General features: G+C 51.7%; 4 protein-coding genes and 2 pseudogenes across 4 annotated transcripts; 3 read left to right on the plus strand and 3 right to left on the minus strand.

Moving 5' to 3' along the window:
* Positions 1-284: 284 nt before the first annotated feature.
* Positions 285-705, plus strand: LOC129063805 (histone H4). The gene has a single exon (XM_054564870.1). It carries the CDS (start codon positions 338-340, stop codon positions 647-649), a length of 312 nt encoding a protein of 103 aa, XP_054420845.1. The 5' UTR covers positions 285-337; the 3' UTR covers positions 650-705.
* Positions 706-3,027: 2,322 nt separating this feature from the next.
* On the minus strand, positions 3,028-5,584 carry LOC129063812 (histone H3.1-like; annotated as a pseudogene).
* Positions 5,585-6,325: 741 nt separating this feature from the next.
* Positions 6,326-6,767, minus strand: LOC129063779 (histone H2A type 1). Its single transcript, XM_054564846.1, has one exon. It carries the CDS (start codon positions 6,762-6,764, stop codon positions 6,372-6,374), a length of 393 nt encoding a protein of 130 aa, XP_054420821.1. The 5' UTR covers positions 6,765-6,767; the 3' UTR covers positions 6,326-6,371.
* Positions 6,602-7,570, plus strand: LOC129063797 (histone H2B type 1-B-like; annotated as a pseudogene).
* A 3,823-nt stretch (positions 7,571-11,393) lies between these two features.
* Positions 11,394-11,855, plus strand: LOC129063778 (histone H2A type 1). The gene has a single exon (XM_054564844.1). The coding sequence runs from the start codon at positions 11,430-11,432 to the stop codon at positions 11,820-11,822; it is 393 nt and encodes a 130-aa protein (XP_054420819.1). The 5' UTR covers positions 11,394-11,429; the 3' UTR covers positions 11,823-11,855.
* Positions 11,856-15,016: 3,161 nt separating this feature from the next.
* H1-2 (H1.2 linker histone, cluster member) lies at positions 15,017-18,228 on the minus strand. Its single transcript, XM_054564835.1, has one exon. The coding sequence runs from the start codon at positions 18,189-18,191 to the stop codon at positions 17,553-17,555; it is 639 nt and encodes a 212-aa protein (XP_054420810.1). The 5' UTR covers positions 18,192-18,228; the 3' UTR covers positions 15,017-17,552.
* Positions 18,229-23,358: the final 5,130 nt, after the last annotated feature.

The following is a 23,358-nucleotide window of genomic DNA, read 5'->3' on the forward strand; positions in this document are numbered from 1 at the left end:
CTTGCCCTGGAATTATCCTTTTGCTTTTTTATGTATTCCTCCTGCCTATAAGTTTTGGGAATCTTGAGTTGACTCAGCCTACTTTCTCTTAAATAGTTAAAATTAAGAAAAACCAACCAATGCGTTTTCAAGCTGGGCTCTGACCCCTCCTTACCCGCCAGTTCCCGGGCTTGGAGGAGGGGTTAAGGGAGGGGATATGACGTCACATCTCCCGCCTGAGCGCTGTCCAATCTCTACGGCTGCTGGGAGAGGGGGCGGTTAAGGGAGAAAGGTGATTATATAAGAACCGGCTCTCTACTGCGTTGTCAGTTGCTTTTAGTTCTCTGCTTGCAAAGCAATGTCTGGACGCGGGAAAGGCGGCAAGGGCCTCGGGAAGGGCGGCGCCAAGCGCCACCGCAAGGTGCTGCGCGACAACATCCAGGGCATCACCAAGCCCGCCATCCGGCGCCTGGCGCGGCGCGGCGGCGTGAAGCGCATCTCCGGGCTCATCTACGAGGAGACGCGCGGGGTGCTGAAGGTCTTCCTGGAGAACGTGATCCGGGACGCCGTCACCTACACGGAGCACGCCAAGCGCAAGACGGTCACGGCCATGGACGTGGTCTACGCGCTCAAGCGCCAGGGCCGCACCCTCTACGGCTTCGGCGGCTGAGGCGCCCACTTACCCACCTGATATTGTCTTCATTAAAGGCCCTTTTAAGGGCCGCCCACTCCTTCGGAAGAGCTGTGCGCGCCTTTCGCGCTCTGGTGGTCCTGCAAACGGCATTACTGGGTTTGATGGCAGCGGGGTCTTAACCTTTAAGTAGTAGCCGCAGACCGGGTGGTGGTCACTTCAGGACAGGCCTCAGTGCGCAGGGACCCACGAGCTGGGCACCTCGGCCCATGGGGAGGGAGCCGGCGCTTCTGAAGGTGATCGGCTGCAGGAAGCAAAGGAGAGGTCCTTGCCAGTTCCGGACTGTCACTGGAAAACAAAGCCCCGGAGTCCCTAGTGTTTTTTCCCCCCTGACAGGGACTTCTTGCCATTTGTCCACTGTGAAAGGACGCGGAACCCTGGGAGCGCCGCGGACCTGTTTCAGGGGATTCAGTAAATATTTCTGCGACTGAACGGGTGCGAGGGTGCAGCTAGCCTCTCCCGGGAGGCGAAATCGATCACATTTTCAGTAAAAATGTGAGTGTTTTTGGTATATTTACTCTGGGGGACGTCACGAAGGATGGACATACTTTGGACTTACCCGTATCCCCCCCCCCCCCCCGCCAGGCTTCGGGCTGCGTGTCGCCGCTTCCCGTCCCCCAACCAACCAGGTGGGTGTAGATATAGATGTAATTAATCGGTCTTGCTTACGTCCATTCTTAGGTCGGGCCCCTCCTTAAACCTGACACTAAGCAGTTTCCTCATGACATTGAGTAAACCAACGATTTTCAAGCCCCGTATCTAGAATTTTAAGCGGCTGGGGACGGAGCAGATGGGGCAGGTCGCGATGGGCACTCGGCGCGGGTCCACGAGACGCCGGCGTCAGTAGCCCGAGCGACTGCCGCAGCGGCGGCGGGGGAGACGGCAGCGAGGCCCAGGGGAGCAGCTGCTCGGGGGGCGGCGCGGAGCCGGGACCGTGGAGGGGCCGAGCGTCTGCTGCTAGATCTTGGTGGCCGGGCGCGCGGAGTCCGGCGACACGGCGAGGCTGTTTGTGTTCACCAGGGGCGCCAGGGACTTGAGAACTACACCGCGAGCTTTGCGCTAGGCAAGCGCTGCACTGAGCCCAATAAGAGGGACAGTTGAGCTCCTTACAGTGAGGGCGCTGACCCTGCCGTAGCGTGATTCGGAGGGTGTGCTCTTCTGCTTCACCATGAAACGACCGGAAACACGGGACATTGTCCTCAGGGAATGGCAAGGGGGAGACTCGCGAGTTTTGCCCCAATGCCAAGGTTATCCTGCTTGGCTGCAGCCGAGCCATGCGGACAGACCTGGCCACACTGAGGGAGCAGTCTCAGCGGCGGCTTATCCCTGTTTACACCTAAGCAGGGCACAGTGTTGGCCAAGCAGGCGGGACCCGTCCTAAAGTGCTCGTCCCGATCCTCTGAACGCAGCGTGGCCACAGGGGCCTCCCTTGGCCGTGGCCATAGGCAGGGGTCCCATCAACTGTCAGGATGGCCAGATCGAAGGAATCGGAAGGAAGACTAGATACCCAAGGATGGAGCCAAGAGTTGCAACCTCCTGCGAGGAGCCGGCGTGGTGGGTGGGGGTAGGGCAGAGGGTCTGGAGCGGGGTGAAGGGCTCGATGGCTCTCCCGGTTGCACCCTGGCTTCCTGACCCCCTCATTCCGGCTGGGAGTGAAGGGCAGGCTGAGCGAGCCTTTCTCATAGGCAAAGGGCCAAAGGCGGAGGGCGCCATTCTTCTCCACATCCTCTCAGCATGGAGGGCACCTCCTCACCCCGCCCGCCCCCATAACCTGGTCCTGGCTTCCTTCTCTAGGAAAGTGTCCGCTCCCTGACTGCCCCTTTGCTCCTCTCACTTCCACACGTGTTCTCACTCATCCTAATCTCCAGGGAACATGCACTAAATTAAAAAGCAGGTGGAGAAGCCCCTCTCAACTACCCACCAGTCCTAGCTAACCCGAGCACCCAACAGTCCCAGATAAAGCACATGTCCATGGGGAAAAATATATTTCCCCCCCGAAAACATGCAATAATGAATAGTTAGGACATTGACCTCTTCTCCCTTAGATTAAAAAAAAAAAAAAAAAAAGCAAACACAATAGCATCCAGTGTAAATAATTAAAAATTACAGCTTTTCCTTTTGTCAGACGGCCAAAATCTATTTTTTGGTGTTCCACAAAACATTGGCAATTTGTTTATGTGTGCCGTGAGATGAAGGATGATGAAAATCCCGGGCCTAGATTAAGGAGTCAGCTTTAAATTTCAGGTCTCTAACTTCCTGAGACCGGAGAGCCTCCCCGCCTGTGTGAATGGGTTTTCTCCCGCCTTCACCGGCTTCCAACAATGGCTCCTGTGAACCCTAAACTTGTCCCCCCGCCCCGCCTTTTTCCCCACGGATCACTGAAATACAATATGAATCTCCTCAGATTAATAAATCAAGCAATTTTAACAATATACATCTTTTACAAAGTTCCTTACGTACTCGTTTCTCCTCTCACTTTTTGATTTGGAGCATTTCTCCCTACGTGAGTGCAGTCAGCTCAGGATGGGGAAAACACAAGCTTGGCTTGAGAGGGCTACCTGGCTTTACGGGTATCAGACTTAATACTGCCTTTACTTTCCTTAATCCTGTTCATACGTAACTACAAAACTGACCAGCACATACAATGGTGGCTTGCCTAAGTTTTTAACAGCTCTTCCCGAGAAGGAGTGGGTGGCCCTGAAAAGGGCCTTTGCTTTTGCTGCAGGAGATGATTAGTGGAAAAGAGACTCAGCCGCCGAAGCCGTAGAGGGTGCGGCCCTGGCGCTTGAGCGCGTAGACCACGTCCATGGCCGTGACCGTCTTGCGCTTGGCGTGCTCCGTGTAGGTGACGGCGTCCCGGATCACGTTCTCCAGGAAGACCTTGAGCACCCCGCGCGTCTCCTCGTAGATGAGCCCGGAGATGCGCTTGACGCCGCCGCGCCGCGCCAGGCGCCGGATGGCGGGCTTGGTGATGCCCTGGATGTTGTCGCGCAGCACCTTGCGGTGGCGCTTGGCGCCGCCCTTCCCGAGGCCCTTGCCGCCTTTCCCGCGCCCTGACATGGTAGATTATGGCACGCTGCGACGTTTGTCCTCAGCACTCGTTCCTGGAGCCTCTTAAGTAACAACTGGGCGGAGCTGGTGTGAAAAGGACCTGAAAAGGCGGAAATCGGCCCTTAGTCCCCGCCCTGCGTGTAAAACCTCATGTGTACATGCAGTTGGGAGATTTTCTGGTATTTACAAAATGAGACATTCAGAACAAGAGAAAGCCTATTGTGCATACAAAAGACATCACCTGTTTTATGTGTACGGGTTTAAAGATTTATCCATCCTATGGATATTCCTAGGTCATTTCCATTTTGGAATTGCAAGAAGCCCAAACCCCAAAAACAAAGAAATGTGGGCGGGGGGGAGAAAAAAGTTGCAAGGAACCCAACTAAACTTTGGGTTTAGAACCAGTGAACTGCTGCTCTGAAGCTATTGGGCATGTTTGTTAAGCTGAGTGGCCTCCATTAAAAGAGTAAATATTTGTTAATCATTTGTACTGTAAGCTAGATGGCTTATATAGCCAATTCCTAGCGTCCCGACTTGTTTCAAATACACAATATTTATAATACAGACAGGACTAAAAGAGATTTCATAGCATTCCCAATGTAACACCAGCATGTAGAGTGTGCTTTGAACAAATTGATGATCTACATTTAAATAATGGAGGAAGAAAGAATGTAAACTGCCAGGGGCTAATACCTGGTTTTTCAAGCACTTGAATTACGGTAACTTCGCGCAAGTTAGGTGTTCTGAATCTGAATTTTGGGTGGGTCCTGCACCTGGTACTTACTCAAGCAAGTCTGTAGTTTTTGTTGAATAAACTTGGGAGCAGCAGATTTTGGGTTTCTCGTCTGGGCATTGATGTTACTGAAGTGCAGAAACATTGACCGAAAAACCTCGTAACCAATCGCACTGGATTAGGAGCTCCCTCTTGTTACCATACTAAATACAAAATTCGTGGGTTCTCTAGAGATACTTTAAAACTTGGATTTGGAAAAAAGTGGGAAATTTACTAACTCAGAACTTCAGAAAAGGCAGGATATTCAGCTTCACCACTGAAAAGCATTCTGGTTTACTGAAAAAATGTCAACTTCCCAGTAGGGTGCAGATTGTGTACAAAGACGTTAAAAAAAAAGCTGTGTAATCTTACCTGGTTTACCTGTCATTCACTTCAGATGTCACTCACAGGATCATCGCGCTCTGCTAAAGGAATTGCTTCAGAAATAAAGCTGGCTGAGAAATGGGAAACACTAGCAGAAGGATATGCAATTCAATAGGTACAAGCGAAGCAATTTACTGACAAAATTTCTACAACCTGCAGCATGTTGTTCTGAACATACCACACTTACAGCCCTTAAAGTTGAAAGTGTGAGTGGCTCTGAAAAGAGCCTTTGGATGCAAGGCTAACGCAAGGTAGAGTGACAGCTCACGCCCGCTCCCCGCGGATGCGGCGCGCCAGCTGGATGTCCTTGGGCATGATGGTGACGCGCTTGGCGTGGATGGCGCACAGGTTGGTGTCCTCGAACAGGCCCACCAGGTACGCCTCGCACGCCTCCTGCAGCGCCATGACGGCCGAGCTCTGGAAGCGCAGGTCCGTCTTGAAGTCCTGCGCGATCTCGCGCACCAGCCGCTGGAACGGCAGCTTGCGGATCAGCAGCTCGGTCGACTTCTGGTAGCGCCGGATCTCGCGCAGCGCCACCGTGCCGGGCCGGTAGCGGTGCGGCTTCTTCACGCCGCCCGTGGCCGGCGCGCTCTTGCGGGCCGCCTTGGTGGCCAGCTGCTTGCGCGGCGCCTTGCCGCCCGTCGACTTGCGCGCCGTCTGCTTGGTGCGAGCCATCCCCACCTCAACGGAGCACTCGGCCGGGGCAACAGGCCGAGCGCGCCCCCTCGCCCGCTATATATAAGGCGAGCCCCGCCCTGATTGGGCCACGCACCTGCCCGTCACGGTGCGCGGTGACGGCATCGGAAGCGGCGGCCATTTCCTCTGCGCGGGAACCTCCGGGGCCCGCACGCCGGAAACGAACTCCTCCCTCGCCCCCTCGCCCCCGCGGCTCGTTCCCTCCCCCTTCTCGCCCCTCCCGTCTGCATGCCTTTTCTTTGCAATGTTCTTTGACTTCTCTCCAGAGAATGTCACGTACGTGTCGCCGTGATATGTTTGCCCGGTGCGACTGTTAAGCTTCTGGCCCCGACCCTGGGCTTTCCTTGGGCTGTTTTGAAAAGCCGCGCGCCAGACGGGATTGGTCAGGGGACGACGCGGGGCAACCCCGCGACAGGGGGCGAGAGGGGGGTTTCACGGCCCCGCCGGCCACGCGCTCGGTTTGCCTCTAGACGCTCGCCTTTGACGGAGCGGAGCGCTGCCCTCCCAGTCACGGTTTCCTGGCGGGTGACCCTGAGGCTCTCAGCCGTACGACTCACTGAACTAACGGCCAGCCCGGGGGCGGGGGGCGGGGTCTGGACCCGACCTCCTCCGCCACTACGTTCACGCCCCCAGGGGCGCTCACGCCCGGACGCCCAGCGGCAGGTGGGCAGTGGCGGCGAGGGCCCTACCCGAGCAGCCGCCGCCACGCGAAGGGAGAGGCAAGCCCTTTTGGTGAGAACGGGGGTGGCTCTGAAAAGAGCCTTTGGTTACGGTCGGGCGAGGTCCCACTGCTGCGGCTTACTTGCCCTTGGCCTTGTGGTGGCTCTCGGTCTTCTTGGGCAGCAGCACGGCCTGGATGTTGGGCAGGACGCCGCCCTGCGCGATGGTCACCTTGCCCAGCAGCTTGTTGAGCTCCTCGTCGTTGCGGATGGCCAGCTGCAGGTGGCGCGGGATGATGCGCGTCTTCTTGTTGTCGCGGGCCGCGTTGCCCGCCAGCTCCAGGATCTCGGCCGTCAGGTACTCCAGCACGGCCGCCAGGTACACGGGCGCGCCGGCCCCGACGCGCTCGGCGTAGTTGCCCTTGCGCAGCAGGCGGTGCACGCGCCCCACCGGGAACTGGAGGCCGGCCCGCGACGAGCGCGTCTTGGCCTTGGCGCGCGCCTTGCCGCCCTGCTTCCCGCGTCCAGACATAACAGTCTACTTAAATATGGCCCCAAAAGCTGCAGGCAATAGGCAGCCAACATGTGTGTACTAAGCTGAAGAAACATTATTATAGATACTTCTTGGATGGAGCAATCAGCAATCTGATTGGTTAATATATTGTGTCCAGTAGAAAACAAGTATGAGTTCCTTATTTGCATAGACAGCTCTTTCTTGAGCCACGGCAGGGTGTAGCCAATCAGAAAAGAGAACCGTCCAGTCTTTATTTACATAATGAAACACGTGTTTAAGGAGCTCGGAGCTCTTCATCCTAATTTTTATTTCGGGAATTTTGAGGATCAGTTCTACAGTTTACAGCAGAAGTAATGCCCGAGTCTTCTAAATCTGCTCCAGCTCCAAAGAAAGGCTCCAAGAAGGCCATTAATAAGGCGCGATAGAAAGACAAGGGAAAACATAAGCGCAGCAGGAAGGAAAGCTATTTTATCTATATGTACAAAGCGCTGAAGCAGGTGCGCCCTGACACGGGCATCTCGTCCAAGGCCATGGGCATCATGAACTCGTTCGTCAAGGACATCTTCGAGCGCATCGCGGGCGAGGCGTCGCGCCTGGCGCACTACAACAAGCGCTCGACCATCACGTCGCGGGAGATCCAGACGGCCGTGCGCCTGCTGCTGCCCGGCGAGCTGGCCAAGCACGCCGTGTCCGAGGGCACCAAGGCCGTCACCAAGTACACCTGCGCCAAGTGATGCTTTTGGCACTCAATTCCAAAGACTCTTTTCAGAGCCACTCACCTTGTGTACGGAAATCTGTAACTGCTATTTCTGAGCACATCTTGTAACTAGCTATGTTCTCTATTGAGTCCTGAATTCTAGCAATTGATAGTTGAAATAAACTCAGCTCAGCTTCGATCTAAAAGATCTTCTGGTTTTAACTGAAATACAGCTCTGTTGTGCTGTACCCAAGAATCGGCTATTTCCCATTATTTTTACCTCACTTCCTATGTCCCCCTGTCCTCGAAGTGTTCATTAGACTGTACCTGCAAATGGTTAATTTTCACCTCCCTGTCCTTCACGTTTCTGATGGAGAATATTGGAGTTTACCAGCTGTGTAAAAAAATCCTGAAGGGAATATAATCCTGGGCTTTTGGAGGGCAAAGAGGAGGTCTGGGCAGCACAAGGGGCAGGTACGGGTTCTCCTTCCCAGACCAAAAATCCTTGGTCCGGATCATTGAGGAAACAGCCAGCGAGGTCGCGCGTGGCTCGGGCACTTTTTTCATAGGGCATACCTCGCACCCTTTGCACACAGGTGAACTGGGAGTGTTCTCAAATTTCGCATTATAATTTTTTACAAATAGCAAAGGTCGATCTAAAATGCGTTTGAATTAGCCTGGCATCGCAGACGTCCGGGCTCCAATTTGGGCCTTTGACAGTTCTGAGAAGCCCTTAGAGAGTCAGTGAGGGTGGCCTCCAACTTTAAAAGGGGACAAATATTTTTATTTCCCTCCCTTGCCCATTTGGCACCACCTCTTCCCTGACTGGGAGGGCAAGGGGGGGGCGGGCACCAGGGGGGCGGGGCGGGGAACCGTGCATGGAAAGTAAGGGGTGCTGGTTTTGCTTTGTAAATTTTTGTTCCATAGAATCTGGGACTCTACAGACATTCCCAAACCGACAGGAAAGGCCATTGATTGGGGCGGAGGAGTCAGGCGTGGGCATGCTTTCGGGGTGGAAAAATCAGCTCTGCATTCCTTATTACAAAAGGAAAAAAGTATTTTCTTCGGTTTTTGAGGGCTACGTGGGTGTTAGATGGTAGTGTCTTTGTGTGAAAAAATTTAAAGTTAAATTTTTCAAAAAGAAACTGCTCATAAATGAAAATTACAATTTAATTTTTCCAGTGTCTCACACGTCTGCGGACCACTGGATGAAAATTTTTTTTTTTCTCGGCTTATGCAAAATATAGTGGTAAAAAAGGACACTTGTCTTAAAAAGCAATAACTTGTTGTTTGGACTGTAAAAAGACATCCCCCCCCACCCCACCCCCGAGAAATTGTTTCATAGTGAATTCATGCTACAGTTTAAGAACCATTGACCCTTGTGTTCTTCCTCTGAAGGAGGAAGATCCAGGTAGAACTATTTCTTATCCTATTCAAAATGATCTTTCCAGGAGGAATTATTTTCACCACATCTAGTCACGTGTAACTTTCCCTGTCTGCTTACTTTCAACCTCTCTGTCTTTCTCTCTCTCATTCCTCATTAATATCTGATATTTTACCTAAAACTATATTCTTAAATGACAAGCTGAAATGAAAGACGAGACCTCTTAAACTCAAAGCCAGAACTTTTCGCCACATGTTGTTATACCTGATAGATGTTTTGCAAGGGCACTAGGAATGAACAGAACAAAAAGGATGCCCAGACAAAAAGGTGCACCGCGGATCTACAGTGGGAAAGAGTGAGAAGACAGGAAAAAAATTATAAATCTTCACTACTTGGTTAATTGCATGTTGATTTCTTATTTGCATTTGCTGAACCTCATCTTCTTGTGTACTGGTCAGGCTCATCTGGTTAATGCTGCATCAGCAAAATACTGTTGTAAATTTTAACATTTATCAAGAATACCATTTAATAAAAACTGACAAGGCCTAGAGACCCTTGTCCTATCTAACACAAGGGTTTATACACCGTGGTAAACAGCCAAATTTTCTCGAGGTGCTGCTGTCTGAGAGTTATGAAGAAAACTAAAGAAAAATAATCTGGACTACATCCCTACCTCTCCTTACAGTCATAGAAAGTTTTGTCTTCCGCCCTACTCAACGGAGATGGTCTGAAGACAGAAGGAACTGGATTTGAAGACAGAGGGAAAGAGCTACTGGCCTGGGCAGAGTTCTAGGTTCCTGGAACCAGACGAAGTATAGGGAAACTATTAATTTGGAGGGAGGATGACTCACAATTCTGGAAACTAACAAAAAAAAGTCCACCAAAGGACAGGAAGCTGGAGGTCTAGAGGCGGTTCCTGCTCAGGGTGAGAAGGTGCAGTTCAGACCTAGGGAATGCACTCGCCCCTGCTTCCTGGCAGAAGTGAGGGCCTGGGCTTCTCAGTTCTTTCTTCAGTGTCTCTCAGCAACTTGTTTTTCATGTCCTTTCATTTTCGGTCAATAATATACACATTTAAATGTTTTAAGTTCCTAGGAAAACAAAGCCTGCCCATTATTTAAAATTAATACCTACTAAAGCCCTAACTGGTGTGGCTCAGCGAACTGAGAGCTGGCCTGCGAACTGAGAAGTCACTGGTTTGATTCCCAGTCACAGCACAGGCCTGGGTTGCTGTCCAGGTCCCCAGCTGTGGGCGTGCCAGAGTCAACCTATGTATGTATCTCTCTTACATCCATGTTTCTCTCCCTCTCTTCCTCCCTCCCTTCCCCTCCATAAAAATAAAATCTGAAAAAAAAATACCCACTACAAGTAATTTTAAAGAATTTAACTTTAATCCCATCACCCAAGACTTTTCACTGGGTGATTTTCAGCCACCGATTTTCCGGAAATTTTCCTTGTGGAAGGCTGTACATACAGATACACAAAAGTGGTGTAAGTGAGGCCATCCTTTTTGTCTTCCTTTCAGATGAATAAAGAAAAGTCCTAATAATTATTTTCGTTACTGCATTTCATTGTAGAGAAGTAGGGAATTGCTGATACTACTTAACCTTCACATTAAAAAAAAAAACAAAAACCCAAAACTATTTCTTGGTATATTCAGGCCACTGTAACCAAAATATTACAGACTAGGTGATTTTTGACAAGGACCATTAATTTCAGTGTTTTTAGCCCTCTAACCATAGAGGTGCAACAGGATATGGGGCACGACGGCGCTACCTGAAATAAGCTGCATCCTCTGTGCGGTGCCCACGTGGGACTGGAGGGTGAGGGGTGGGACCCCCGGGGATGATGGCAGAGGCCTTTCCGGCCAGGAGCTCAGCGTCCTTGGTGTCGGTAACTCGGGGTTTCCTTTGGCACAGCAAATAACCAGGCTGGGTCCCTCACTTCCACAACCTCTAAAATGACATCACTCAGGCTACATACCTTCAAGGAGATCCCTGAAAGCCTCGTAAATAAAAAAATGAATGAGGTGGAGACATGCTGTCCGAGGTCAGGCAGAGGATCACCCCGGTCCTCCTCTCCGGTTTCATTGTTGAAATAGTTTAAGGAGACTTGAGAGACAACAAGGATTACTCTTCCTTTCTCGCTACTTTCTGACGTCTAAAAAAGCTAAAGGGACGCCTGGCATAGAAGTACCTCTTATATGTGATCTACTTAGAAATTGTCCTTAAAGTATTTTTCTACAATCATGAGTCACATTCCCGGAAAAGTACTAGTAACCAAATGTCAGGAAAGTGAAAGAGCTCATTACTGCTGCATTGCGTGTAACAATAGTATTCAGAGAAAACCAAACCGATTCCATTATGAGTCTGAAAGTAAAGGTCCAACAGACTGAATTAGACTGGAACGGGAAAAAACACAACTCCAAAAAAAAAAAGCCCACAACGACCTCGCCAAATATGTAAATTAGAAAGACCGCCTCTAAGTTCCCATTGGTCATTAACAAATTGTATATGCCAACCTCCAGTTAGTATAAATATTTGTCTGGCTCTCCTTTTTCACTCAGTTCGCTTTTTTCCGGAAGGCATTTCCACTTTTAAGAACCATGTCTGGACGCGGGAAGCAGGGCGGCAAGGCGCGCGCCAAGGCCAAGACGCGCTCGTCGCGGGCCGGCCTCCAGTTCCCGGTGGGGCGCGTGCACCGCCTGCTGCGCAAGGGCAACTACGCCGAGCGCGTCGGGGCCGGCGCGCCCGTGTACCTGGCGGCCGTGCTGGAGTACCTGACGGCCGAGATCCTGGAGCTGGCGGGCAACGCGGCCCGCGACAACAAGAAGACGCGCATCATCCCGCGCCACCTGCAGCTGGCCATCCGCAACGACGAGGAGCTCAACAAGCTGCTGGGCAAGGTGACCATCGCGCAGGGCGGCGTCCTGCCCAACATCCAGGCCGTGCTGCTGCCCAAGAAGACCGAGAGCCACCACAAGGCCAAGGGCAAGTAAGCCGCAGCAGTGGGACCTCGCCCGACCGTAACCAAAGGCTCTTTTCAGAGCCACCCCCGTTCTCACCAAAAGGGCTTGCCTCTCCCTTCGCGTGGCGGCGGCTGCTCGGGTAGGGCCCTCGCCGCCACTGCCCACCTGCCGCTGGGCGTCCGGGCGTGAGCGCCCCTGGGGGCGTGAACGTAGTGGCGGAGGAGGTCGGGTCCAGACCCCGCCCCCGCCCCCGGGCTGGCCGCTAGTTCAGTGAGTCGTACGGCTGAGAGCCTCAGGGTCACCCGCCAGGAAACCGTGACTGGGAGGGCAGCGCTCCGCTCCGTCAAAGGCGAGCGTCTAGAGGCAAACCGAGCGCGTGGCCGGCGGGGCCGTGAAACGCCCCTCTCGCCCCCTGTCGCGGGGTTGCCCCGCGTCGTCCCCTGACCAATCCCGTCTGGCGCGCGGCTTTTCAAAACAGCCCAAGGAAAGCCCAGGGTCGGGGCCAGAAGCTTAACAGTCGCACCGGGCAAACATATCACGGCGACACGTACGTGACATTCTCTGGAGAGAAGTCAAAGAACATTGCAAAGAAAAGGCATGCAGACGGGAGGGGCGAGAAGGGGGAGGGAACGAGCCGCGGGGGCGAGGGGGCGAGGGAGGAGTTCGTTTCCGGCGTGCGGGCCCCGGAGGTTCCCGCGCAGAGGAAATGGCCGCCGCTTCCGATGCCGTCACCGCGCACCGTGACGGGCAGGTGCGTGGCCCAATCAGGGCGGGGCTCGCCTTATATATAGCGGGCGAGGGGGCGCGCTCGGCCTGTTGCCCCGGCCGAGTGCTCCGTTGAGGTGGGGATGGCTCGCACCAAGCAGACGGCGCGCAAGTCGACGGGCGGCAAGGCGCCGCGCAAGCAGCTGGCCACCAAGGCGGCCCGCAAGAGCGCGCCGGCCACGGGCGGCGTGAAGAAGCCGCACCGCTACCGGCCCGGCACGGTGGCGCTGCGCGAGATCCGGCGCTACCAGAAGTCGACCGAGCTGCTGATCCGCAAGCTGCCGTTCCAGCGGCTGGTGCGCGAGATCGCGCAGGACTTCAAGACGGACCTGCGCTTTCAGAGCTCGGCCGTCATGGCGCTGCAGGAGGCGTGCGAGGCGTACCTGGTGGGCCTGTTCGAGGACACCAACCTGTGCGCCATCCACGCCAAGCGCGTCACCATCATGCCCAAGGACATCCAGCTGGCGCGCCGCATCCGCGGGGAGCGGGCGTGAGCTGCCCTCGGCGAGTGGCCATTTCCATCCAAAGGCTCTTTTCAGAGCCACCCAATCTCACATAAAGAGTTGTGCCACTCAGTTTCTTAGAATTAGAGGACAACTGTAGACAGTTTTAATAAGTTTGTTATTTAGAATATTGCACGTTAAAAGTAAGTTTCTTGAAAGTAGAGGTGCTACAAGTATGCAATTTTTTAACATAATTGCGTTCTGATTTATTATGGTATTTATGCACTACCCAAAAAAAGGCCAAAGTTGGCTTTCTCTAGCAGGATTTCAATTCAAGGAATTGTCTCTTGAAATTTTGTCGGAAAGAAAGGAATATCCGATAGTGTCTTTGCTTTGTTTAATTATGCGCTACTTTTGTGTGTATGCCTACCTAGAGGCTCCTAACCACGTGCTGCTCCTTCTGTTAATGTAACAACCTGCAGCTAAATCTTAAACAGCTGTAGTTTTTAGACAATTCTCAGTCGAAAACACTTCTGACTCCGTAGTTTAATGGCGGTCTACCTAGAAGAGGACTGCAGCGCAGGTGATAGAACCTGGTCTCACCATTCAACAGGAGGTCCAGTGAATTTATGTAGCAGGGAAAATAAAACAATTCAAAATTCAATAGAATTTAAGGTGCTGAATGTGTCAGCGTAAGAAATTTCCAAACCTGTAGATAATTTTTATTCGCTGCCAAAACTGCCAACATGTGCCAGGGAACAAGATGTCACATGACCTGGAGGGCAGGTTTGCAATTTCTTTTACGCATTTGAAAATAGGGAATATTACAAGGAGATGGAAGAAAGCAAAACAGGGATCTGAATAGTTGAGATTATGCATGGTGACTAGTTGGAAGGGGAGGTCTGAAGAGGGATTTGAAAAGTGTGTTAACCTAGGTGTACAGAAGGCATGGACAACGCTTGTGTAAGGTGAAGCCTGGGAGTTAAAACCGCCCAGAGAATCTTTAATTTTACATACATGTATGTGTGCATTCTTGGATCAACAGCCACAAGAAGGAAGCCTGCTTAACCATGAAACAAATTGCCTGCTAGACTTTAGGGGAGAGGGTGTGATAAAGACATTAGGAATAATAATAACAATGTGTGAAATTCACAAGCGTAGTTGTCACCATGCTCCTGAAGATAACCTAGTAACTACTTTTCAGCTACAAAGTGACCAAGTGAAACTGAGGGTTTTTATTTAATGTGTAATTTTGGTTTAATATGTAGCTCCAGACCTCTGTTCAGTTTCTTCCCAGCATGCTCCCTAAACCTTGGCCCTTCCCCGCAACTCAGGCGGCCAGGAAAGATACCCAGGCCCTAAGGGCCACGGCGTGTGGGGTTCTGTTAGCGGAAGAGAGCAGCATGTCCTACGCCGTGTCTCAGTTCGTGAGCCCAGTGCTGCAGGACCCTCCTGGCCAGTTCCACACGAAACCAGACCTCAGGACCCGAAGTAACGATTTAGTGCTCTTATGTCACCCCTACCCAGTCACCAAGACCCATGGCCCCAAACCTCTTCCTCATGATGACTCAGGAATTGTGTTCTCTAAGACCCTTGTCCCTACACTGTGGGGAGTTGGGCGCGTCTTCGGGGCAAGCTGCCAGTTTCCGCTGGTTCCTGGTTCTTTCCACGCACCACGGTGTCTGCATTAACTGACCCTCTGCAGCACCAGGTGGCCAAACTCTTTGCTGGGTTACAAGTTAAGCCTTCATTGAAAACTCTGCCTGGGCGTGACTGACCCGCTCTGACGTGCTTGCATAGGAGCCCGTGATTCCTTACAGCGCCCATTTTCCATCCACGGCTGTAGAACTTCCCTCTTTTACCCATGCCCCCTGTTAATACGTACAAAAACATCAAGTTAAGTGTACTTTCTTTAAGATTCCAAATATAAAAAAGATAATACAGAGATCAAGACATTCTGAGGCCTAAAGCTTATACAACTTGGTGACTCTTAAAAAACTACAGCACTAAACTACAAACACAAAAGTGGATAGTGAATATTAATTTTTAATGGGAAAACGGATCGACTACGGATGAAAAGGCGGTTCTATGGAAATTAATCTCACAGGGTGATCTTAATGGTATTTTTGACACATTGGGTTTAACACATTACAGTTTAAAATTGATTTCATCTGATTCTTTGCTCCTTCGCTATGTAGCTATGAACAGACCTGCTTAGAGATTAATTAGCTCGCGTACAGGTTCCTTCAGTTAATGGTCGTGTTCCAAGTGCCCTCCACGGGCCCTCCAGGAATCCAGAATATCAGGGTGCCGTGTACGACAGCAACAAAGAGGGTAAAGTAGCTGGAAATGATGATGATAAGACATGGGAAGAGAGATATTTGGAGAAAAGTAGAAAATATTTGAACAATGGAAAATATAAAATGTTCTTGAGTACTAAAACTCATCTCCTGAGTTTAATTTATAAAAACAACAATGCGAATAAGACTATCAATAGGGCGTTGACTGTTTCTGAGTGGCTGTGTGGGGAACATCCCAAACTTCATATGGAAAAGCAAAGCAAGTAACCCAACAAAAAATAACCAGAGAATTTTGGAAATGAGTAATGAGAGTAAATCGGTTGTTTAACTATTAAAGTCACAGTAGAACACCTCAGTTTATTTAACATTCCATTGTTATTTGCAGTATCTACTGGGTGGGTTATAATTCTCAGCATTGAAGAGAGCTGTGAACAGTACTGAAAAACAATAATACACAGATATTCACAACAGTGAAGTGTTTATAAAAGCAGTAAAGTTTATATAAGCGGTACACACAGTACTTCACAGTGACATATATATAAAATTTGAAAAACAATTTTTTATATATACATATAAAATTTAGGAAACAAAAACACATTAAAAAAGTGTGCTCTCGAACCTTAGGAATGGCCAAGAAGATCAAAGAACAAAGCAGAAAACTAAGAATTAGTCCACCTATCCCTGAAGTCTAGCCTGAGGTAAAGGCCTCTCCGGTGGAGGTCGGTGGGCAGGGAAGGGAAGGCAGAATTGGAAAAGGAAGTAAATGGCCTCGGGGGAAAATTTACCTACATATACACATATCTAAAATGTTTTATGACATGCACAGAGTCATATAACAAAAATTATCCATATATTATTCACTTCCCTAACTGGGCACTAAAATACAGAGGGCTCGGGGGAAGTCTTTTCCTTAGTTCTTACAAAGACAACGAAGATTGACATCTGTCAGTCCGGTGGGGCGGGGCGGGGCGGGGCGGGGCCGGCCGGATGAACTCAGGGGTCAGCAGCACAAACTGGTGCGGAGATTAACTCCTATGGCCCTGAAGAGCGGAGCTGCAGGCCCTCGGGAGCCCGCTTCTGGAACTTGTCTCGAGAAAGTCTGTATTCGCCATAATAAACACAGGCCGCTGGACTTCCTCCGGGAGAAACGCTGTCAATACGAAAGATTCCCCCAATCTTTCAATGTCAATGACGCTAAAGCTCTTATTGGCCTCACCGCCACTCGAAGACACACCCAAGAGTTTACCCGTTGTCCTCAATCGTGTACACACATTTGGGTTGCGCGCGCACACACAAGAAGTTGCCTCTAAAGCGTCAGCTTTCAGATGCCTAAGAGGAGGACGGGTCGCGGCCGGGTGGCTGTTAGAGCGCAGTCCTGTTAAAAGATTGCGGGTTCGATCCCCTATAAGGGCGCAAACGGGAGGCTACCCATCGAGGTTCCTCCCCGCCCCGCCCCGCCCCTCCTCTCTGTAAAGTCAACAAACTCTCCCCGGGTGGATTTAAAGGAACACAGTACGGGGAGCAGCCGGCCAGGACAAGATGGCGACGAGAAGTTGTTTTTGATGCGCTCAGGTCTGTCACACCTATGTCCCAAGTTACAGGGTACGAGGGGCAAACCCCCCTGCGCAGCCGAACCCCGGCGCGGCAGTCTTTGCTCAAATGCGCGTTTTTGCGGCTAAACAGACGCGAATTAGAGCACACGAAAACGAGTCCGTCCCCCCTCTTCCAAGGGCAGAACGCCACCAACGCCCCCAGGAACACGATCCAGAGCAAGTTAAGTGCTCCGATGCCAGATGTATTTCTACATCTAGCGGAAAGAGCAAGCCCAGCCCAATAGGAAAAAAACCCTCAGAACGGGCTGCTGCCCAATTAAATCCACAATGAAGAGAACGGCTTCCAGGAACGCGCCAACCCACGAGCAGGCGGGACTTTTAACTTCCTGGCCCGAGCAGCTGGCTGGGAACGGCAGTTTTCCCATCCCCAGGTCTGGGGTGGGGCCGCCGCGGACGCTTCCGCAAGCTGCCGCGCCGCGCCAGCGCCGGGAAAGCTGCCGAAAAGGGCCCGGAGGGTCCTCCTCACAGCAGTGCCCGTCCCAACGCCGTCTTCCGGGGAAGTGGGCACCAACCTCAAACAACTTAAGAGTAAAATTAAGGGAAGAAACGAAGGAAGTAGGGCAGGAGTGCACAGCTCTTCCGGAGGTTAAGTGGTGGCTCTGAAAAGAGCCTTTTTGGGTTTTAGAAGCAGAATGTGACCTACTTCTTCTTGGGTGCAGCCTTCTTGGGCTTGGCAACCTTGGGTTTGGCGGCCTTGGGCTTAACAGCCTTGGGTGCGCTCTTGGCGACCTTCTTGGGCTTGGCAGCCTTTTTCTTTGGACTCTTGGCTACTTTTTTGGCCCCTGCAGCCGCCGCAGGCTTCTTCGCCTTCTTTGGGGTCTTCTTGGCGCTCTTCTTGGGGGTGGCTGACCCCGCCGCCTTCTTGGGCTTCTTGGCGGCCCCAGCAGACTTCTTAGGCTTGCCCGCGCCCGCCTTCTTGGCCTTGGGCTTGGCCTCGCCGGAGGCCGCCTTCTTGTTGAGCTTGAACGAGCCGGAGGCGCCGGTGCCCTTGGTCTGCACCAGGGTGCCCTTGCTCACCAGGCTCTTGAGGCCCAGCTTGATGCGGCTGTTGTTCTTCTCCACGTCGTAGCCCGCGGCCGCCAGCGCCTTCTTGAGAGCGGCCAGCGACACGCCGCTGCGCTCCTTGGAGGCGGCCACGGCCTTGGTGATGAGCTCGGACACCGGCGGCCCGGACGCCTTACGGCGGACCCCTACGGACTTCTTGGCCGCCTTCTTTTTCACAGGGGCCTTCTCCGCAGGGGGCGCGGCGGCAGGGGCGGCAGGAGCGGTCTCCGACATGCTGGCGATCAGGAACTTGGAAACAAGTGGCGAAGCGCCGATGGAGCGGCGCGGGCCGCCGCTGTATATATAGAGCGCAGGCGCGCGCTGATTGGTGCTCCCGCCGCCCTCCTGGCTGGCAGGCTCCGAGTCGCCGCGGTGCGCCCAAGTTGTGTTTGTTCCACTTCACAAAAGGGGGGAAATATTAAAATGCCCCGCACCAAACCACCCAGTTTTGGCCGGGGAAGAATCCCAGAAGCCTCAGGATTCGTGCTCTGCATGTATTTTTTCCGTAACTGCAAGGACACCGCGTCCAGGCGCCTGCAAATCCCCCAACTCCGAGGGAAGTCCAGGGCGGTCGGAGACCACTTTCTGTTTTTCTTCTAAATTACCTGTTCGCTCCTTTGCCCCCGAAAGTTCTTTTTCTCAGGGGTGGTTGGGCACATGTTTACCTTCTTTTGTGGGCAAAAACGAAGTGCTTTCTACTTACATTTTCACGGTAATTCTGTTTCTTCGCAAGGGAAGTAACACAGGTCCTCTGTGAATTCCGCGTACAGACCCGCAGGAACTGGGGACCGGGACAAGGTTCTGGACCAGCCCGGAGAAGTTAGGGAGGGATGGAAGGGGGCTCACAAGTTTCGGAGGAGTCCTGGGTGGTGGCAGGTGAGAGACTTAAATCTGGTTTGAAGACATTGAAGCTCTTTATCAGCCCCTCTTTTCATAGATGGGGGCGGGGCACACTTTGCACTTTCCCAAGGCGAGAAAGTGGGCTGTTTTTAAAGCTCTCAGGTTCCCCTCTGGGCTGTACAAGCAGGGGGTCTGGCCCTGAAGAATGGGGGTACTAAGGGGGGAAGGAAGACCCACGAAGCCTGCAGAGTACCCCCAATACACTCAGCAGCGACAGGCGAGTAGATCTGTTTTCAAAGAAAACAAGCAATTACTTATTTTTGCATGCTGCAATTAAGAGATGAATTTTGGCATGTGAACCTTCTAGGTTTCTTCCAGTGACACCATCTAACACGTCTTGATATACAAGGACACCCTCAAAGTGGGAACACAAAGGCCCAGATGGAAATAAGCATGTTTTTAATAAGAGATACATTGACTTATAAGATGAGCTGTAGATTGCAAACAGGAATAAAAATGGATGGTGAAGTTTTTAACAGATACAGGAAAAATACTAGAACATATAAATTATACCACCATGTCTTTTATCCATGAATTAACGTCTCAGCCCTCCTAAAGCTGGCCTTCTGCGTACTGTTGTGAAATTTGCTTTGCCACTTCAGGTTTTGTTACTTCATGCTTTGCCCTTTGGTTCAAAGCAATTGCAACTTATTCTTGAAAGAAAAGGCTGAGAAAACGTTCTGCTCGTGTATTTAATATAAACTTATGTCACATTTAGGACACAGGAAATATTGCAATGCACCAGAAATTCCCGTTTAACGAGCACATGTCTACATGGAAATATGTGGTAAAGGTGCCGGGCCTAGACTGGCAGTGAAAAGTGTGAGGGTGAGGGTCTCAAGGGAGGGGCGGCTCTTACTAAAATGCAGTTCTTTTTCAGTTTTAAAATGTACAGCGGTATTTTGCAGACACAGCTGCAACCTTGTGAACTTGACCACGCTCAGCCCACTGCCAAGAAGTCGAGTGTCATTAACCAAACCCGGTACGTTTAGCTGCCTGCAAGGAAGAAATCGCCCCGAACGGTCGTTGCCCGTGGAGCCTTCCGCTGGGCATGTGCCCAGCAGAGCACGTTCTCCTGCTGTGGTACTGCTCCCGGGTCGGGGTCCTTCCTGCTGCGTTAGGGGATTGGGTCCCGGGGCAGAGGGCGCCCTGGGGAGCGTGTGAAGCCCCGGCTTCTTTGTGAAGCAGGCCTCAGGTCGGGTTCAGCTTCCCATCTCATCGGCTTGATGCCCGATTCTCTTTTCTCCCTTCCTTCATTAATATCTAGCTACCTACGCCAACATGTTTAACCAAATAGCGCGTTTAGGCCGTGGCTAAGCCTTTCTTCTGGGAGACAGAGCTTTCACAATTACTCCTGTGCCTCCTTCACTTGCCGCAATTAAAAATAAAAATCTTTCATCCAGCAAGACGTGTGCGCCTTTGGCTCAGACGCTCCCAGCAGTGAACCCATTGTATTAGGTTACAAAAGGGTTTATACAGGTACGTTCAGTGATGAGTAAACAACGAGGCGTCTCTTTTAGACCAAGGACAACCCATGGTTCCCCTGCATAACATCCGTTCAACATTGGAACTGTCGACCGCTGATCGTGTTCTCGGCAAACAGCCTAATGACTCTACTAATGGGTGAGTTAGCAGCCGTAAAAAACACTAGACCTGCCATCCATCCCTGTGCCTTTGGCTCTAAGAATTGTAACAAGTTATTGAAACTGTACAGACAACAAAAGCACCTTGAACATCCTACCATATTTTGGCAGAAAGATGACATAAAAGCGTGCCGCTCCTGTGCCACTCTGTGTGCCGTGAGCCACTTCTCACGGGAAACTCAGCTCAGCGCGCAGAACACCCGATGCATTGCGGTGTGGGGTCTCGGTTGCCAGGTTCCTGGACCTCCCTGCACTAGAAACTGGAGACCTGGTTTGTAAATCAGCAGCGTGTGAAAGTGAGTCCTGTGATTCGGTCCTCTGATGTGACCCTCAGCTCGAAGCCCCTCCCTGCGTGCAGATCTGAAGCGTAGATCCCGTCCGTAGGAGACCAGCCACCTGGAGCCTTGCTCCCAACCTTCTGGCCGCATGGTTGTAAAAGACAAACAAGTAACCTTTCTCCAGATCCTGTAACTTGTGTGGGAAAAGTTATCTAAAACTGAGAGACAAGGCAGAAGCAGTTCCTTGCATCCTTTCACGCTGTGTGAGACGCTGTCCGAGTTCACTTTTGGCTCCTCGGACGCGCTAGGCAACTCCGTGCAGTACCACGGAATGGAAGTCACAGAAGTCATTTGCAGTTTTCTAGTATCACATTGAAATAAAGAGTAAACAGAAAGAGGTAAACTTCATTTTAATAATATATTTTATTTAACTTAATATTTACATTGAAACTATTTTTAGTTCAACATGTAACCGAGATCTTAAAAAATGAGATCATTTATGTTCCTTCTTTTTCAAATGGTGAGTCTTCAAAGTGCTGTGCGCTTCACAGCCATAGGACATCCCGGTTCCGACAGGCCACGTGACCGGGGCTCCGTGGCCAAACGTGGCCGACAGCTGTCCCATCAGACAGCACTGCTTCAGCCAAGGCTCACTTTCCTTCCTGTTGACTTCTCTAGGCCCGGAGCATGTAAAAATGGGACTTTCACTTATAGAAAACTGATACGTTATTAAGGGTTTTGGAGAGTTGGAGGAGGCAGGCGAAATGCGCAGGGCAGAGCGGCCGCTCCAGGAGGCGGTGCCCAGCTGGGTTGGCGGCGAGACCTGCACGGCCCCAGCGCCCAGACAAGCGTGGGAGGAAAGTGCCGGGTTTTCCTTCCCTTCGTCCTGCCGCCCCGTCTGCCTTTGCAGGTAGCTAACCTGATATTAATAGAGCTCGTTACAGGCCCCAACGGGGAATAATTAAAACCTTTTCCCCTGGTCGCCGAGGGATGCGGTGCCTAATGGCAGCCGCTGCACGGGCTTGTCTGTGGGCGGAGAGCACCGTTGTGCAGACCGGGCGGAAAAGAGGAAAAAGAGCGCGGCCTGGGCGGCAGCACGCGCCTGTGCCACACCAGCGCCTCCGCTCCGAGGCGCTGGCGACCCTGCCCCGCTTCACTCCCCCTCTGCTAAAGGGGGTAACGCTCCCCCCAGGAATAACCGAGGATTACATGAAGTCGCCTGCGGGTAGCTCCAGAAAACGGGCTGAGCCCGCCGAGTCCTGCCTGAGGTTTGCTCCCACTAGAGCCCTGTCCCTGGGCCCTCCCGTTCCGCGTCCCGCCCTGAGAAGGCTGGCATTCTTCTGAAGTTGCAGGGGTGGGTGAGAGAAGACCAAGCCCAAGCCCAAGCCCAACAAGTTGGTTCACTCTTTCCAGTGACGCGCACTTCCCAAGGCCATCCCTGAAGTGTCACGGGACCTAGGGACCGTTCCAAGCAAGTTCCACAGGAAGAGGATGAAGTGAAGACAGACAGAGAGAGGACGAAGTCTGCCGGCCAGGAAGGGGTGTGTGTTGGGCATGGTCGGTGGGCACGGAATGCAAGACCATCGCTATCACTCGGGATCAACCCCACGTCCCTGGGTTCCCTCCTTGCCCCGTCCTCTGTGGTAAACACCATGGCGACACCTGCGTGGTCACCCAGCCCCGGCTCCTGCATCCCAGGTGCGCGCGTGCTCTCGCTGTCCAGCGGCTGAGGCTGTCAGCACAGAGGGGGACGAGGTGCTCCGTCCCCTGCCCCTTTGACCGCTGAGCTTGCCTGGCCCCGCCTAAGTTCGACAGAACTGCTGGGACCACATTATCATTATGTTAGTTTGTTTGCTGAAGACTTTGTTGTTGTGCTTCAATGGATACAAGATTCTTATCCTTTTCATGTTTTCTAGTGGTAGTACTTATAATTTCCTCTTAGTTATTAAATAGCCCAGTAAAACTACTAAGACGGATTAGAGTATCGAAGGAACTGGCTAAGATTAAGCTGTAATATCTGGGTTCAAATTCCACTTTCGTTTACCAGCTATATCACGTTGGGCAAGTTAATTACTCTATGCCTCGGTTTTCTCGTCTATTAAGTGTCACAATAGTTCCTGTGTTGTGAGAATTAATGACAATATATAGTTTTTAGAATACGATTTGGCATAAATCTTAAGTACAAAGGTGTTTACCTCTTGCTGTTTATCCAGTGGACACTAGATGGCGCTCCGCACCAACCAATGCTTATTTTAGAAGCGATGTTCTAATTCTTAGCCTTCCTGTAATTACTAATCTCTTGTTATACCCTTAACAGTTTTTCATCCTTTTTGGTGAAAAGATATCATTATCCCCACTTGACAGATGATGGCCTCGAAGCCACTGGAAGCTCTGAGACCACAGGAAGTGCACAGATGCGCAAGAATAGGAGAGGAACAAGTTAAGTGTTCTGGTCTAAGTGGTCTAGAGAAATCATGCCGATGTCCGTTCATTTGTTCCACAGAGACTTCGCCAGCACCGGTCTGGGCTCACGGAGTAAGAGAAAACAAGGCCTGCCCTCATGGAGGGGTTTGCAGGCTA

The sequence above is a fragment of the Pteronotus mesoamericanus genome, unplaced genomic scaffold (genome assembly GCF_021234165.1).
Source record: "Pteronotus mesoamericanus isolate MK-2021 breed Mesoamerican mustached bat unplaced genomic scaffold, CSHL_Meso_final scaffold_99, whole genome shotgun sequence".
In the NCBI taxonomy this organism is placed as follows: Eukaryota; Metazoa; Chordata; class Mammalia; order Chiroptera; family Mormoopidae; genus Pteronotus; species Pteronotus mesoamericanus.

Coding starts and splice junctions, on each gene's coding strand:
- LOC129063805 (XM_054564870.1), top strand. CDS start 338: ATGTCTGGACGCGGGAAAGGCGGCAAGGGCCTCGGGAAGGGCGGCGCC.
- LOC129063779 (XM_054564846.1), bottom strand. CDS start 6,764: ATGTCTGGACGCGGGAAGCAGGGCGGCAAGGCGCGCGCCAAGGCCAAG.
- LOC129063778 (XM_054564844.1), top strand. CDS start 11,430: ATGTCTGGACGCGGGAAGCAGGGCGGCAAGGCGCGCGCCAAGGCCAAG.
- H1-2 (XM_054564835.1), bottom strand. CDS start 18,191: ATGTCGGAGACCGCTCCTGCCGCCCCTGCCGCCGCGCCCCCTGCGGAG.